Source organism: Halyomorpha halys, unplaced genomic scaffold (assembly GCF_000696795.3).
Source record: "Halyomorpha halys isolate HHAL.00 unplaced genomic scaffold, Hhal_1.1 Scaffold1183.1, whole genome shotgun sequence".
NCBI classification, from domain to species: domain Eukaryota; kingdom Metazoa; phylum Arthropoda; class Insecta; order Hemiptera; family Pentatomidae; genus Halyomorpha; species Halyomorpha halys.
In genome coordinates this window covers 130,324-144,788 of record NW_027112552.1, presented here as the reverse complement: position 1 = coordinate 144,788, position 14,465 = coordinate 130,324, and the positions used below count along the sequence as shown (strand labels likewise).

The 14,465-nt window shown below is 27.3% G+C and overlaps 2 protein-coding genes and 1 long non-coding RNA gene across 5 annotated transcripts in view; 1 reads left to right on the top strand and 2 right to left on the bottom strand.

The window, feature by feature from the left end:
• Window positions 1-1,757, bottom strand: part of LOC106688717 (organic cation transporter protein) — a 51,353-nt gene extending 49,596 nt beyond the window's left edge. The window contains exon 1 of the mRNA XM_014433299.2: window positions 1,662-1,757. Coding sequence (XP_014288785.1) covers window positions 1,662-1,707 — 46 coding nt within the window. The 5' untranslated portion in view covers window positions 1,708-1,757. The remainder of the gene's footprint in view (window positions 1-1,661) is intronic.
• An 11,910-nt stretch (window positions 1,758-13,667) lies between these two features.
• The window catches only part of LOC106688713 (organic cation transporter protein), a 17,630-nt gene continuing 16,832 nt past the window's right edge, over window positions 13,668-14,465 (bottom strand). For all 3 annotated transcript variants that reach the window (XM_014433293.2, XM_014433294.2, XM_014433292.2), the window contains one exon: window positions 13,668-13,996. In XM_014433293.2, the coding sequence (XP_014288779.1) occupies window positions 13,781-13,996 (216 nt within the window). In that variant the 3' untranslated portion in view covers window positions 13,668-13,780. The remainder of the gene's footprint in view (window positions 13,997-14,465) is intronic.
• LOC136796500 (uncharacterized) overlaps window positions 13,900-14,465 on the top strand; it is a 1,932-nt gene continuing 1,366 nt past the window's right edge. The window contains exon 1 of the long non-coding RNA XR_010844216.1: window positions 13,900-14,025. This is a non-coding gene — a long non-coding RNA (uncharacterized lncRNA). The remainder of the gene's footprint in view (window positions 14,026-14,465) is intronic.

Genomic DNA, 14,465 nt, shown 5'->3' with positions numbered 1-14,465 from the left:
TTACATAATTATTTTTATATTTATTAAAATTTTATTTTATAATAATTAATATTAAGACTCGTGACAACAATACAATATAAGCGTAAAAAAGAAACCTAATAAAATAAATAGCTTTGCATAAAAACGGAAGAGAAATTATTATTATAAAAACAATAAATATAAATATAATTTATTTCAATATATGAAAATTCGTGATAATACAATAAGCAACATAAGGTAAACTAATTAATAAATAGTTTTAGATATAAACGAAAGAGCGATTTGACAAAATTGTAGCTGATGCGATTCTTGCTTCTAGTAATTATCTCTGTCTTTTCTTTTTTAAGCACCGTATTTAAATTTTCAAAGGCAATAATGAATTCATCCAAACAGTGTCTTTCGTTAAGGTTTTGATTAAACAATTTAATTTTTTTTTTCATATTTAATTCACAAGCACATTTAAATCGAACTCGATATAGTAGTTTTGAATAAAAAAAAAAGAAAAAGAGTTAAATTATGAATTCCCGGTATTTATTTAATACAGTTCAAAAGGGTAAAGGATTTATCACATGATTAAGAACAAGGAATTTGATAGTGGGCAACTGATCGAAACGTTGTTCAAATGAGGAAGTAAACACAATAATTTATAAGAAGGGTTATTTATTCCAGATAAAGATAATACAAAAGAATGAATAAGTATTCTGTATTAAAATACAAACAAAAAAAACACGTAACAATAATATAGCATTTCATATCCATTGAATTTTTTTCTGCTTTTCAGAAATTATCTGTCCGAACACGTCAAAGAATAAAATATACCTTTTTTTAAATTTTAGATATGTATATTAACTCCTAATGGAAGTAAAATAAAATTGAAGAACCGAATAATTACAGGTCATTCATAAATCAAATTAAATATAAAGTTTCTATTTTAGTCTCTAAAGATTTTTTTTTTTTTTTTAGAAGCTTATACTTATTTTTATTTATAAATTAATAACCTGTATACTCTAAATTTAAACAAATTCAGAAGTAAATGCGGAAGAGTGTTCAAAAATAGAGTAGAAATTTGGAATAAAATTTATTTGGTAATCCACTTCTTAAAATCACAATTCCCTCTTACACGAAAGATTAATAAATGTTTTTTGTAGTGCTTAAAATATATTTTTCTTGTTTAAAGCCCGGAAAAGCTATTTGATATATATATTGAGGGGTTGGTATTAAAATATATACATATATATTTTAAAAAACGAACTGTGTATGTAACAAAAACATAAATCCTGATAATAATTTATAAATCGTTTATTTGCTATCGTTTGTAAAAATTAATTTATTGAAAGCAGACTATTAATAGTATTTTGCTAGATAAAAAAAAAACGGCCAACTTCTGTCGTCGAATCTGTCGATGTGTTCTAATATTCTACAGTTAAAGACGGAAAATACACTAATAAAAATCATTAAACAGAGGCACGAATTTTTGACAAGAAACCTGTTATTTATTAGAATTTTAGAATTTTATGCTATCAGTTTCTTGTTACATGAATTACCCATTTATAGCAAGAGGATTTGTATAATTTTGCACCGACAAATATAAAAATATTAATTTAAATAATTAATATATTCGATAGAAAAATATTATAAATAATGTATATGTTTATTATTTAAAAAATTATTCGTTTACTCACCGAGGTGAGACATGAGCGATTCCAAGTCGTCCTCTTTCCCCGACATCTCGTGTGCTTGTGTCGCTTGTCACAGTCCCCACCACACTGTATCAATCCTGGGCCATACTATCTTTGTTTATACTCACCCTACTCTTCTACATATCGTATAATAGTATAATCATTTCAAATGTTAAATACCCAAGCAACAATAATAAACTTTTTACGTGTCTGATGTGTTTTGTTATTCTCACAAACTGCGTAGCGTATCTAGAGCCCAAGAGGAGGAAAAAGGCAGTTATTTTACCCCTATTTTTTATTACTTTAATGAAAACTATGTATAATCACTAGACGAAATTTATGAGTCTGCCAAGTATAGGTAGGAGGGATAAAAAATGGCAGCTGTTTCAAAACGTTAAAATAAAATTAATTTTTCATTCGGAGCTATATATCTTTAAAACTATCAACAACACAAGAAAACCTAAGAGAATGTCGTTTGAAAAAGAGTAAATTGCTAAAATGTGAGCCCTAATAGAGCTATTTACGTTCAATAGTATTCGAGATATAGCTTTTTAAAAAGCAACATTTCATAAAAATGTTGTATGGAACATACTGAAAGATCAGTACTTAGTGAATTTATTTTGAGAAATCTATATCTCAATAACCATTCGACGAACAGTTGTCTATTAGCACTCAAATGAAAGCTAGTTTAATGGACTATAATGTAGTATATGACATTTATCATCGTAGAAGTAATAGTTTTCATGATATTTACTAAAATAAATTGTGAATTTATTTTCTCATATATCATAAAAACTACTACTCCTACAATAATAATTGTTATAAACTATTTTATAGTAAATTTGACATCTGTACGTCCAATGGTTCCTGAGATGTATTTTTTCATAAATCAAACTTTTTGTCTATCAATTTATTTTAGCAAATATCATGAAAATTACTTTTCCTACGAAAATTAATGTCAGAACCTACTTAATTGAACATTAAACTAGCTTTAATTTGAGTGTTGATAGACATTTGTACGTAGATATAGATATTTCAAAATAAATCCACTAACTACTAATCATTTGGTACATTTTTATGAAATGTTGCTTTTTAAAAAGATATATATCTCGATAACTATTGAACGTAAATAGCTCAAATGTCTAATATTTTTTAAATCTTAAAAACATTAACACATTACAAACAGGGCATACTCCTATTCTATTATGTTGTGGAGAACTACTGGACACCGCAGAGGTTTGTTGCATTTAAAAAATTATAGATTGATGTGAGATTTTAAAAATTTATAATTGATGCCTGACGATGATTTATGATTCGACAGAGAGAATTACAGGCAGACTCATAAATTTTGACTCGTAATTATATATTTCATTAAAGTAATAGAAAATTGAGGTGAAAGAACTGAATTTTTTCTCCAATTGGGTTCCTAAAATATTAGACATTAAAATCTTATAGGCAAAAAGTTCCTACATCCTATTATCCAAAGGTTAATTTAAAACAATGAGTGTGCAAAATTTCTTGTAAACTAGTCGTAAAAATCTATTTAAAAAAATACCTCTTATCCCACCAACCTAACTATTTCCAGGTGGATAATGTTCGGTTGATGGCGTATCAACCAATGAAATGCCTCCTCGATTGCCTTGTTCTTTCTAGAAGAAACTCACCAAAAGAAGATCTCCAAAATTCAGACAAATTGAAACTTGTCTGTTATTCCAAATCATTATTATTCCGTCAAATCAGCCCTGACGAAGCCCTGCAACGTGGGGCGAAACGTTGCCTCAAATAAAATTAAAACACCATTTACTATTTGAGTTTTATTTTACCGCACCCGGACAAAATTTCATTCATTACTTATTATATTTTGTTTTTTAATCATTTATTTATTGTTATTTACAACTGTATAATATATATACAATAAGTAAATTTGCTGTAGGTGAGATAGTGACATGATACAAACATGTGGAGAATTTACCCATTGATAGAACTCCAATAACATTTCTAGAGGAGAAGATCCCGAGGCCATTTTCTTTTCAGACGCCTAGGAGGATTATTAGGTGGTGAAGGGGAAGCCAGGTTAGAAACGAGTTGGTTTGGGTGGTTGGGAAGTTTATTATGGAAGGATTGGTATCTGGTTTTGGCCAAATCGGCAACATATGGGACATTGAGGTCATGACGGATGACTTGATTTGTGACAAAGTAAGGAGCGTTAAGGATTTTACGAAGGATTTTGGACTGTAATATTATATTTTAAATTTCAATTGACCATTACTATTTGAGTTTTATTTTACCGCGCCCGGACAAAATTTCATTCATTACTTGCATTTACCCTGTTCCACAATGTGAAAATTGAGAATAAAACTAATGTTTCCATTTTTAAATGAATGCACGTTTAAAATCAGTCCCGTAATAACTGGAATGTAAGGATTCATTTTCAAAACTGATCTAAAGCGGTTAGATAAAACATCATAAAATATTCTTTAAAAAAGTTTTTTTTTTCCTACTTGAAAAAATAAATTATTGATTTTCTGTTCAATATTTTTCTCTTATGAAAATTTACAACCAACTCTAAAACTTACAAACACTAGATCCTAGATCTTATTTAAATTCAAATCCTTCTGTCTAAAAGGTTTATATTTTTCTAGCAGCGTATTTTATTCCGTTTGGGTTACGGTAATACAGAAAAGATATTTGTGAGTCCTAATTTTCATCAAACTCTAAATCATAAAAAAAAAAACTGATTCATTTTATGGTAATTTTATCCATTAAATTTCTATAATTGGATAGTTTTGCGAAAATTTCAAATTAAAAGTCACTCAAGATAGAAATTAATCAACGTTATTTGAGGTATCACTATAATTGAAATATTTGATTTAATACTATAACATTTGCATATTTTCTCGTAAAAAGCATAAAAAATAAATTGTTAATTGTTTATGTAATAAGTAAAGTGAATTAAAATTGAATCACAAAACAATAAAATTACAAAATTGAATCTTTTAAAATTAAAATCCCTGTTTCCTTTTCATTTAATTTTTAAAAAATCCATTATTCAAATTTTCAGGTTGTAAATTGTAGTGCGTAGTAATGTATGAGTGCGGTTGAACGGAGAACGGGTAATTTATTTTTAATTTTTTTTTTTGAAAATTTGAAGCAATTTAGAAGAACCTGATGATAATTTTTACTATGTCATCTTCATCCGTTAATTTTTAATTTATTTAATCAACATCTGACTGGTTTTTTCTTCAAGTTATGATTGTTTTTTTTTCATATTAATTGAAATATCCCCATTCACTTCTTGCGCCTTTATTCACAATTTCAAGGAAACATTAAAATAACCTTCAGTACTTCTCAACAATTTATTTTAACTTTTCGATCTTGACCCTCATTTTCTTATATCAACAAATATAAATATATCCCATAAAGTTTACATTAATATTTTACATGTCATTTAAACTTATTATTTTGTATATTAACAATAAGGTATATGTTCGCTGAAGTTTCTATTTTATTACAAACATAAATAGTTTTAAAAATATGTAAAAAACTTCAATTAAAATAATTTACTCTGATCCTTTCTAAAATATCTTCTTTGATTCTTGTTTGTTTTTATTTCGCCATATTATTGTAGGAAGTTTGTGTTTTAAATAATTTTCGTATTATTATTTTTATTTAAAATACGTGGTAATTTTATTCACTTTTTTGTTTTTTATAAAATTTGTTTAACATATAGCTTATTTTTAATATCATTAATTTAATGTTTGAATAACGTGTAATATATCAATATATAAATTATGATATATTTTTTGTTGTAGATATATGAAAATAATCGATTAGCTTGAAACATCAAAATTTTTCAAGTTAAAGAAGTTTTTAACAGTTTATTTAATATTTCCTTAATATTGTGAAGTATATTACATTGTTAACAGCTTTAGAAAAATAATTTTAAAAAAACAATATTTTAAAAAAATACGTAATTTTTTACTTTAATTTTATTGCCACAAATTGCTTATATTATAACCTTAATAGAATAGAAAACAGTAAATTTCTAATCAATTTGATTTTACTAAATTACGATAATAATGGAAAAATAAAATATTTAGTCGAAATAGGATCTAAACGTCTTCCTTTGTGATTTGAGATAAATGATTAAATTTTTCCGATGGTTTTATTGAACAAATAATGATTTCATAAATACATAAATACAATTGGAAAGTTATAATGAACTTCAATAAGTTTTAATTATTATCTTCAAAAATCCTATACCTCATTACAGGCCGTTACAGTCTATGTATACGAAATATGAGTTTTTATTTTATATATGTATATATCGCCTTTATACAATACACATTATTGTACATGGATATGATAGAAACTAAAATACATAACATCATACTAATTTAGCAAATAATTTAAATACTAATAGAAGTAGCTTTAATAACACAATTTCAAATGATCCTTTTACCCTCAATATTAGTTTATTTCATTATCCGATGTTTCGGCCCATTATCAAGGAGATACAATAAAAATTGTTTTGATATATTATTCCTTCATAGATAATACTAATATTTCTTAATATACCTCGATAATGATTTTTTCACATATCAGTAAAAGCGTTTTTTTAATGCAGGCAAATTGCCCAAGTCAAACAATCTTCAAAACATAAAAACATTGGTTCAGTTGTAGATTAAAACAATCTATTTATTATTAATAGATTGTTTTAATCTACCTCTACCATATGATATATTTTTGATAATACAAATATATCATATGGTAGAGGTAGATTAAAACAATCTATTATAATACTTATATGATTAAATTCAATTAATATATAAATATATTCAAATAAATACTATTGTACATCCAAGATAACAGTTTTAAGATAGCCTTCAAATAAATAAAAGAAAAAATTGTGACATTATTTTCAACAGAAAAACCGGAAATCCCATGACTAATTTCATTATGAATGAAACTAGTAAAAGGTGAAGGAAAGATTTTTTTACATAATTATAAATTTCCTCAACACATAATGCTTCCAATAATTGATCTAGAAAAAAGTGTAACATTAATTTTATTCGAAATATTAAAAAGGCAAATGTATATAATTGGATTATAATAGTTTTTGTAATCTAGAATTAAAGCAATGTGTTTTTGTTTTGAAGATTGTTTGGCTAGGGCAATTTGCCAGCATTGAAAAAACATTTTTAGTGATATGTGACAAATCAACAATGAGGTATGTTAAGAAATATTTGTGTCATGTATTGCAAAAAAATGTTGAGAGTTATCATTTGAAATTGTGCTTTTATTAAAATTAACTCTCATAAATTGAATAAAAATATATTAAGTTATTAAACTAAGAAGTAGCTGGTTTGTTTCTGCAAAGGCAGTATTGTCTCTTAAACGTTTCCCGTCTATTGTATTTTTAGATGATACATTAATGATGGTCCATTTCAAAAGCAGTTTTATACTTGTTAAATTTAGATATGGATGAAATCCAAAAACCAGCTCTATTAATCGAATAAACAAAGCCAACACAACCTCCATAGTTATATTGGACTTTATAGAACATGCGGCAATCAGCTGCCACATACTATCCAATCCAACTAGCCAAATTGAAGAACTATTTACGCAAGCAATTAGCAAGTGGTAAAAAACAATAATTGTTTCGCATAATAATAAATAATTAATTCTAGACACACAATATAAACAAATGGACATAATATAAAATTAAAAAAAAAAAAATTGAAAATAATTAAATCGAACACAACACGAATTTTTGACTAGTTTTGCAACTTTTGTTCATGTATATGAATTCAGCAATCTGTTTTGATTGTTATAGGTGTTGTTACATACTTCAGATGACAGTTGGAAAAAATGTAAATGTTACGAAAAATCACTAGTTTAAACTACGATTATGATTTATCGTTTATTATGTGTAAACCTACATAGTGAAATCAAATCCTGACTTGCTGAAGAATCACTTTACTAGAAATTCTAACATAAATAAAAACAGTGGGGTATAATATTTATTTCTTTATTGAGCACATACCAAAAGATCAATAATATTTCTTATTCGCCGATGGACATTCCTTCGCAGAACCCAACTCTAACACTGTCCGTAAGAGACTATAAAATTTATAGCTATGTATTTTTGGCCACGTGAACTGTCACCGAAGGTCAATATTTAAAAATAAGAGTATACCCTGTATTTATACGGAGAAGAATTAGTCACTCACACGTGGCGAACTACGAGCAGTACTCATCGTAGATGTTAACAGGGCTTTGGATTGTGAATCAGGCTACTTTGCTTTAAGGAGAGGTCACTATTTTATCATTCATATACTTTGATAAATTAATGTAAAATTGGTAATTTATTTTAGTTGATTCATCAACAAACATTTATATGTTTAGAGCAACCCTGTCTTATTTATATAAGGTAAAGTTGATGACCGGACAAGACAATGGTCCAGTTACAAAATATTTAAAAAATAATACAACTGGTATTCAATAAATATACAAAATTTAAATATGATGTCAGTTATATTACAATGGCATATTAAAAAAGACAAGCAAACATGATTAAGATATAACGATATGACAGATTTGTGAAGAAATTGCCCATTGGTAGTACTCCAATTATATATCTAAAGAAGAGGGTCTCGAGGCCATCTTATTTTCAGACGCCTAGTAGGATCATCAGGCATTCATGAGGAAGCAAGCTTAGAAAAAAGTGAGTTTGGGAGTTCATCATGGCAGGATTGATATCTGGTTCTGGGCAAATCGGTAACATGTGGACCATTTAAGTCCTTATGAATGATTTCATTTGTAACGAAATAAGGAGCATTAAGGATTTTACGAAGAATATTGGAAACGGGAGGAATCCTTTGGTTTTAGTAGAGCCCCAATGCTCAACTCCGTCCAAATTGGCCTTATTATGAACATGTAAATGAGTCTTTTGTAATTAATTGATAGATTAGACTGTTTGTCTAGTAAGTGTTGTAATAGTTGGAATTGACGAATAGTTTCCTGTTTTTTTAGACCTATACGAGGAGTCCAAGCTAGGCGTCGTTCGTCCGGATGTAGTCCTTGGTAGCGGATCTGTTCGACAGGTATAACTTATACTGTAGGGCATGAAGTCATAAGTTTACAACGGAAGTAGCATTATTATGGAAACCCGATTGAGTGAAAAAAAAAATGCTGTAACATCCCATACATATACTTCTCTTAAATATACAGTTTTAGATTCGTATGTTTTTTTAATTTTTTTTTTTTTTTTTGAGCTAGGCTGTCATACATACATATTATAAACACAGTTTTTTTTTTTTGCAATACTTGGTTATTAAGACTCAGGATACCTAAAAACGAGTATGTCAGTTGAAAAATTGGATTAAATACTTTACCTTCATATTTGAAATACAGGTAAGAAGAAGAATAGAAGTCCTCAGGTTTCAATGAAAACTACATGTACTTCCTTCCCCCTTTCTCGTCCTTCTCTTGTCCTTTCCAAATTTGTTCCAAATGTTCCAAATTTAAAGCTCCGTTCTCTATTGTTATAGTCATGTTAATGATTTAGCAAGGCCATTACTTCTACAACATTCTTTTCCCGGATTGATTAATCATTATTAAATAATATTGTGATTGGTCGTTATTTAAAGCTTTTTCCATTTCTGGAAAGATTGAAAATATAACACAAAAAAAAATTGATGGGTCTAGGGCTACTTTAAATCAACATGGGGTCATTTTGTGTGGGGCCATAGAAAAAAAATGAAGAATCGTGATCTAAGGGATCCTGTGATAATTCGATATTAATTTCAGATTTTAAATAACAATTTAAAACGAGATCGTGTACATTAAAGTTGGAGAAAGATTAATATTTATGATGATTGAGGAACACATAATCAAAGGAATGACGAAACAATTTGATTAATTCTTGTTTTAAAATCGTCTTTAATGCAAGACCTTCTCTACTACACATTGAGGAAGAATTTATTAAGCCATTAGACAGTAATGCTGATGGAAATTAAAAGATAATATTGGAAGATTATTAGTTGGCCGTACATAATTGATTGTAGCAAGATGGTCATGGCAGCGGCCAAGAAAATTTTTAAAAAAATCCATGAAAACTATTTATTAGTAACCAACTTACATCTTTCAGAATTCAGCCCTGATTAAGCGAAAGATTGGTTACAATATCAAAAAGTAGATTGTTAATAAATAGTTAATAAACCCCCCCCCCCCCGATCATTTTCCTACATTTAAAAAGATAATATGGTCCGAAAAAACAATGACAGTTGTAAACTTAGTGAAATTGATTTTTATGTTTTGATGGGCTCAAAAATCCATTTACTGGATGTTTCTGAGTCGACAAAATGTTATTGAAAAAGTCTATGGGAGGAATTTTGTAAGTACAATAATGTCAACTTACAAACACCTGATATCCACTTTTAAGCCCTAGACAAACTGTCTAAAAACTGCTATATAATAAAACAGCTGTACGTTTCTGCAATAACTCGCTAACTTATTGATCTCTGTATCCCAAAAACGACAATGGGTATAACGTTTAAATTATCAATGGTTCGGTCTCTAAATGGAACTCTTTTTTGTAAAAACCACTTAAGCGACCTCTTAACGGTCAGTCAGAAAGACAGTAAAACAGTTCAGATTCTAAGGTTAAGTCAGATGGATTACGGAAAAAAATTTGGAATAATTATATTCCAGAATTGTCTCCGCATTCCATCTTTCCTAACCATGAACGCCTATCTCTGGTTTTATCGTCATTTCGACTGACCGTCGTTTTAATTTAAAAAATTCAAATTAAAAGAGAGGGGTATTAAAACCATCCTTAGGACCAGACTCTCTTCTAGTAATACTTAAAAGAACACACCGAACTCACTCAATGAGAAAGTGATGATAAAATCAGAAATAGCAATAACTGTGTTATTTTAGTTATTCACTTAAATCCAGAAGGTCCATGGTTTTCATATTCAAATTTATTTTTGTACATACCAGATTGTAGTTCAACAACCGCTCATACCAAATATTTTATTCTGAAACGACAAATAACCTTATATACTTATACAAGGTTACTTATATACAAATTAACCTAAAAATATATACAAATACCATCCCAATTGAAATTTCCAAAAAAAAAGATAATTTCCAGAAAATATTTTTATCACGTAACAGTAAAGAATATATATTGATCTATGCATGCACTTGGAAAACTTTTTTTAAAATATTGTCTTTGAAATACTAGTTGGTGTGCAGTGTAAATTAGTTACCCCAGATTTTCCCATAGTTGAGTTACCACTCCCAATATTTGATTTTTATTTTGATAGCGAGTAGGTCGATTGTGAAATATTGTATATAAGAGTGTAAATGTGACTAGAGATTATATTATTTTATTTTTTCATACACATAGTTTGATTATGTTCAATTTGTTTATCCTTCTGTTTGCATATATTTTAAGAGAGATTTTTTTTTTCATCTATTTATTTATTTTTATTCTTATTTTATTTTATTTTAGTATGAATGTGATTATTCATCACTATTATCTATTACCCACAACTGTGTGGCAAATCGTAATATCTATCAATAAATAAAAAATATTTTCTAAAAAAAAAAAAAAAAAAAAATAGTGTAGTAATAAATTAGGGTTTATAATATTACATTGGGATTAATTGGGGAAAATTTTTTTATAGACCTTTATAAATTTGATTAATAATTTTATTGGGTCAAAAATGGTTGTTTTTATTCTCATTTAAAAATTAATTATGTAATGGCAAAAATGCTAATGCGCTGTCCTAGGAAAGTTTTGGTTCTGATAACACTTTGAAATAAAATAAGTAAATATCCTTTTTTATAATAATAACAAAATACATTTCAAAATAAAATTTTAAAAAAATTGGATTTATATAAGTAAAAGTATACAATAAACTCAAGATCAAGTAAAGGCGCCAAGGGCTTGGTGCCAAAGGGTGGCAATGCCCTGCCAGTCTCTTAGTAGCAGGCATGAGGACATGAAATATCTACTTGTTACCAATTATAACTTTAAGTAGACTTGGCCAGACCTAGCAGCTGTTTAACCCTCATTTTAAACCTTTCTCTGGCAACCTTTTTAAAAAATTGTGGAATATAGCATTTAAACAAATATCTAATTTGTTTAAGCTAACGTATATTTTAAAAAATCTAAATGAAGGATAAACTTAAAACTTTAAGCAAACCATTTATTCTTTTTACAACAGCTAAATACCATGACCTTCCGCTGAACATTCCATCAGATAGTTTATTGCATAAGTTGTAGCCAACAGTATTATGTTAAAGTTCAGTCGCACAAGCCAACTTTTTACAACTAACAGGTGTAAATCTATTTGGACGAATTTGTTTTATTTCTTATGATAAAAATAAATCCTAACAAATCTGATGAAGTCTATTTACAATTTAGCCTAAGCTTTTGACATCTTATAATTCAGTTTCCATTAAAAATATTCTATTTATTGCTATTAGATAGATCCATTATGGGCAAGCGACTAAAGTAATTAATGGGCAGAAATAATAAAATTGTATTCTCTATGAAATAAAATCAAAAACATTACAGCTCTAATGTTTTTTTTTTTAATTTAATTTATTAAAAAAATTGTCATGATTGAATCTATCTTTATTGTAAGAATATGGTTTGGTAACACAAAGCTATAAGAAACTGTTGTTTCACCCAACAGAATACTTGAGAAATAATTAATTTTGAATTAATCATAACTAAAGATATATTTTAAATAAATGTATCGAATTACATGGTATTTGGAAGGAAAAGTTAGAATGATTGTGTACATAAAGATTTGCTGATGACTTGTACAATAGGAAAACTGTTTTTAAAAGGGCAATAAAAAAAAAAAAAGAACCAAATGAAATAAAAAATATTAGAAATAGGGTAGGAAAAGAAAAGTGGCCCTAAAATGCCTACTTTTAATAAATTTTCTGCCTTACTTTGTCAAGTGTCACCATCGAGACTAATTCATATCTTTACACTAGCCAAACATAATTGCAATATTTTAAATAATTTCTTAACAAAACACAATATAAAGATATAAATATTTTGTAGCAATAGTTATTGGTCTTTTTATTAGTAATAACTGGCCAATTATTTAAGAACAAAGTGGAAGAGGTAGTCATTTAAAGTTTCCATAATATTTGTATAAGTAAATAAGTAACTTTACAATCCAATTTTAAGACTACATGGTAAAATAATTATTTTCATCCAATTCTGTAAGTATTTTTTAAGTGTTTCATAAGCAATTATGTAATATAAAACATTATTATAAAATTTTTATGTATCATAACTTTTTATAAAATGAATTAATGATTTTACCAGGGAAGATTTAAATTTTGATACAAACAGAATAAGTTTTTGTCTTAAAAATTTAGTTTGTCAAAAACCCCATTACTTTTCAGAAGTTGATATTTTAACTTTTTATGGAAAACTCCTTAATTATAAATATTTATTAAAATAAAAAATTAATTATTTGTGAAATCTATCTTTTTCACAAATAATTAATTCCATTTCAAATAATTCATTTGAAAAAATTGTAGTTTAATAATTAATATATATTTATTCTTTCGATATATTATTTTTTTAATGAGTTATTTTTCTTTGTTGTTTTTATTTTTTTTTACTTCCATTAACATGTAGCTAACGGAATGAGCTATTGAAATGAATGAGTTTGAAATTTAATCGAATTTCAAGCTAGTGAAATGAGAAAAAAATTTGATTAAAATTTTTATATGATACTTTAACATGATTAGTTATAGTTCAAACACAACTGCTTTCAATTCTTTCTGCAATAAGTATTCCTTTAATACAATAAAATAGATGATATATTGCCATAGTGCACACTAATTATACCATACTTAAAAAGTATTTACAAAATAAATAACACAGATATTTTAAAAAACAATAAAAGTGCTAATTGGTTTTATAAATTTCCAATTTCTATAAAATTAATTAACAATCATAAATAATTTTCCATTTATATTACAATTTTATGCACATATTTACATAATTCCATTGTCATTGTTAATTCAAAGAACCATGAAGCTTTTTTTTTAATTTTTAATACTGATGGCATTCATTATATTGGGTAGGCAGGTGTCTCATAGCCATCTGTTGCTTTCTTCTTAGAGCAACATGTGTTAAATGCTGTATCTCCAAGACCAAAGTTTTCTCCATCTTCCATTGATTGTGGCATTGGCTTATTGAGGGTTTCAGGAAAAAATAATGTGAAGAAACCAGAAGAGAACGCAGACAAAGCAAAAATTATTGTAGGCAAACTCTTGTCAACGGAATTCTAAAACAAATAAAGAAAAAAATTGCTAAGTAAAGTAAAAATTTAATTATTATAAATCATTTTGAAATTAGGTTATAGCTAGGTCAGTTAGTTAAGACAATGGCAATGATGAGTGGTAAGATCTGGCAGAAGATATATATACTTTTTATAAAACAAAACATCCTAGGTGTGAAGTTTCTGTTAGAAATTTAATCTGTTAACTAAAGTTGTCCTTATATGCCTAACATGCCAGTAGAGAATAGAGGCAAAGTTGAGATATTACGATGTCTATTTCAGTATTATATACATGTTGGCCTGTTCATGTGAAATATGTTCCAGGATTGGTTAGAATCTATTACAATTTAAAACATGACATTTATGTAGCTGATAAGTTAATATTTGTCAGGAGAAAGTTGTTGATTTCAGCATCATTAAGAAAAGCAATTCCAGAGAAGCTTTATCATCAGCATTTGGGAGTTACTAAATATAT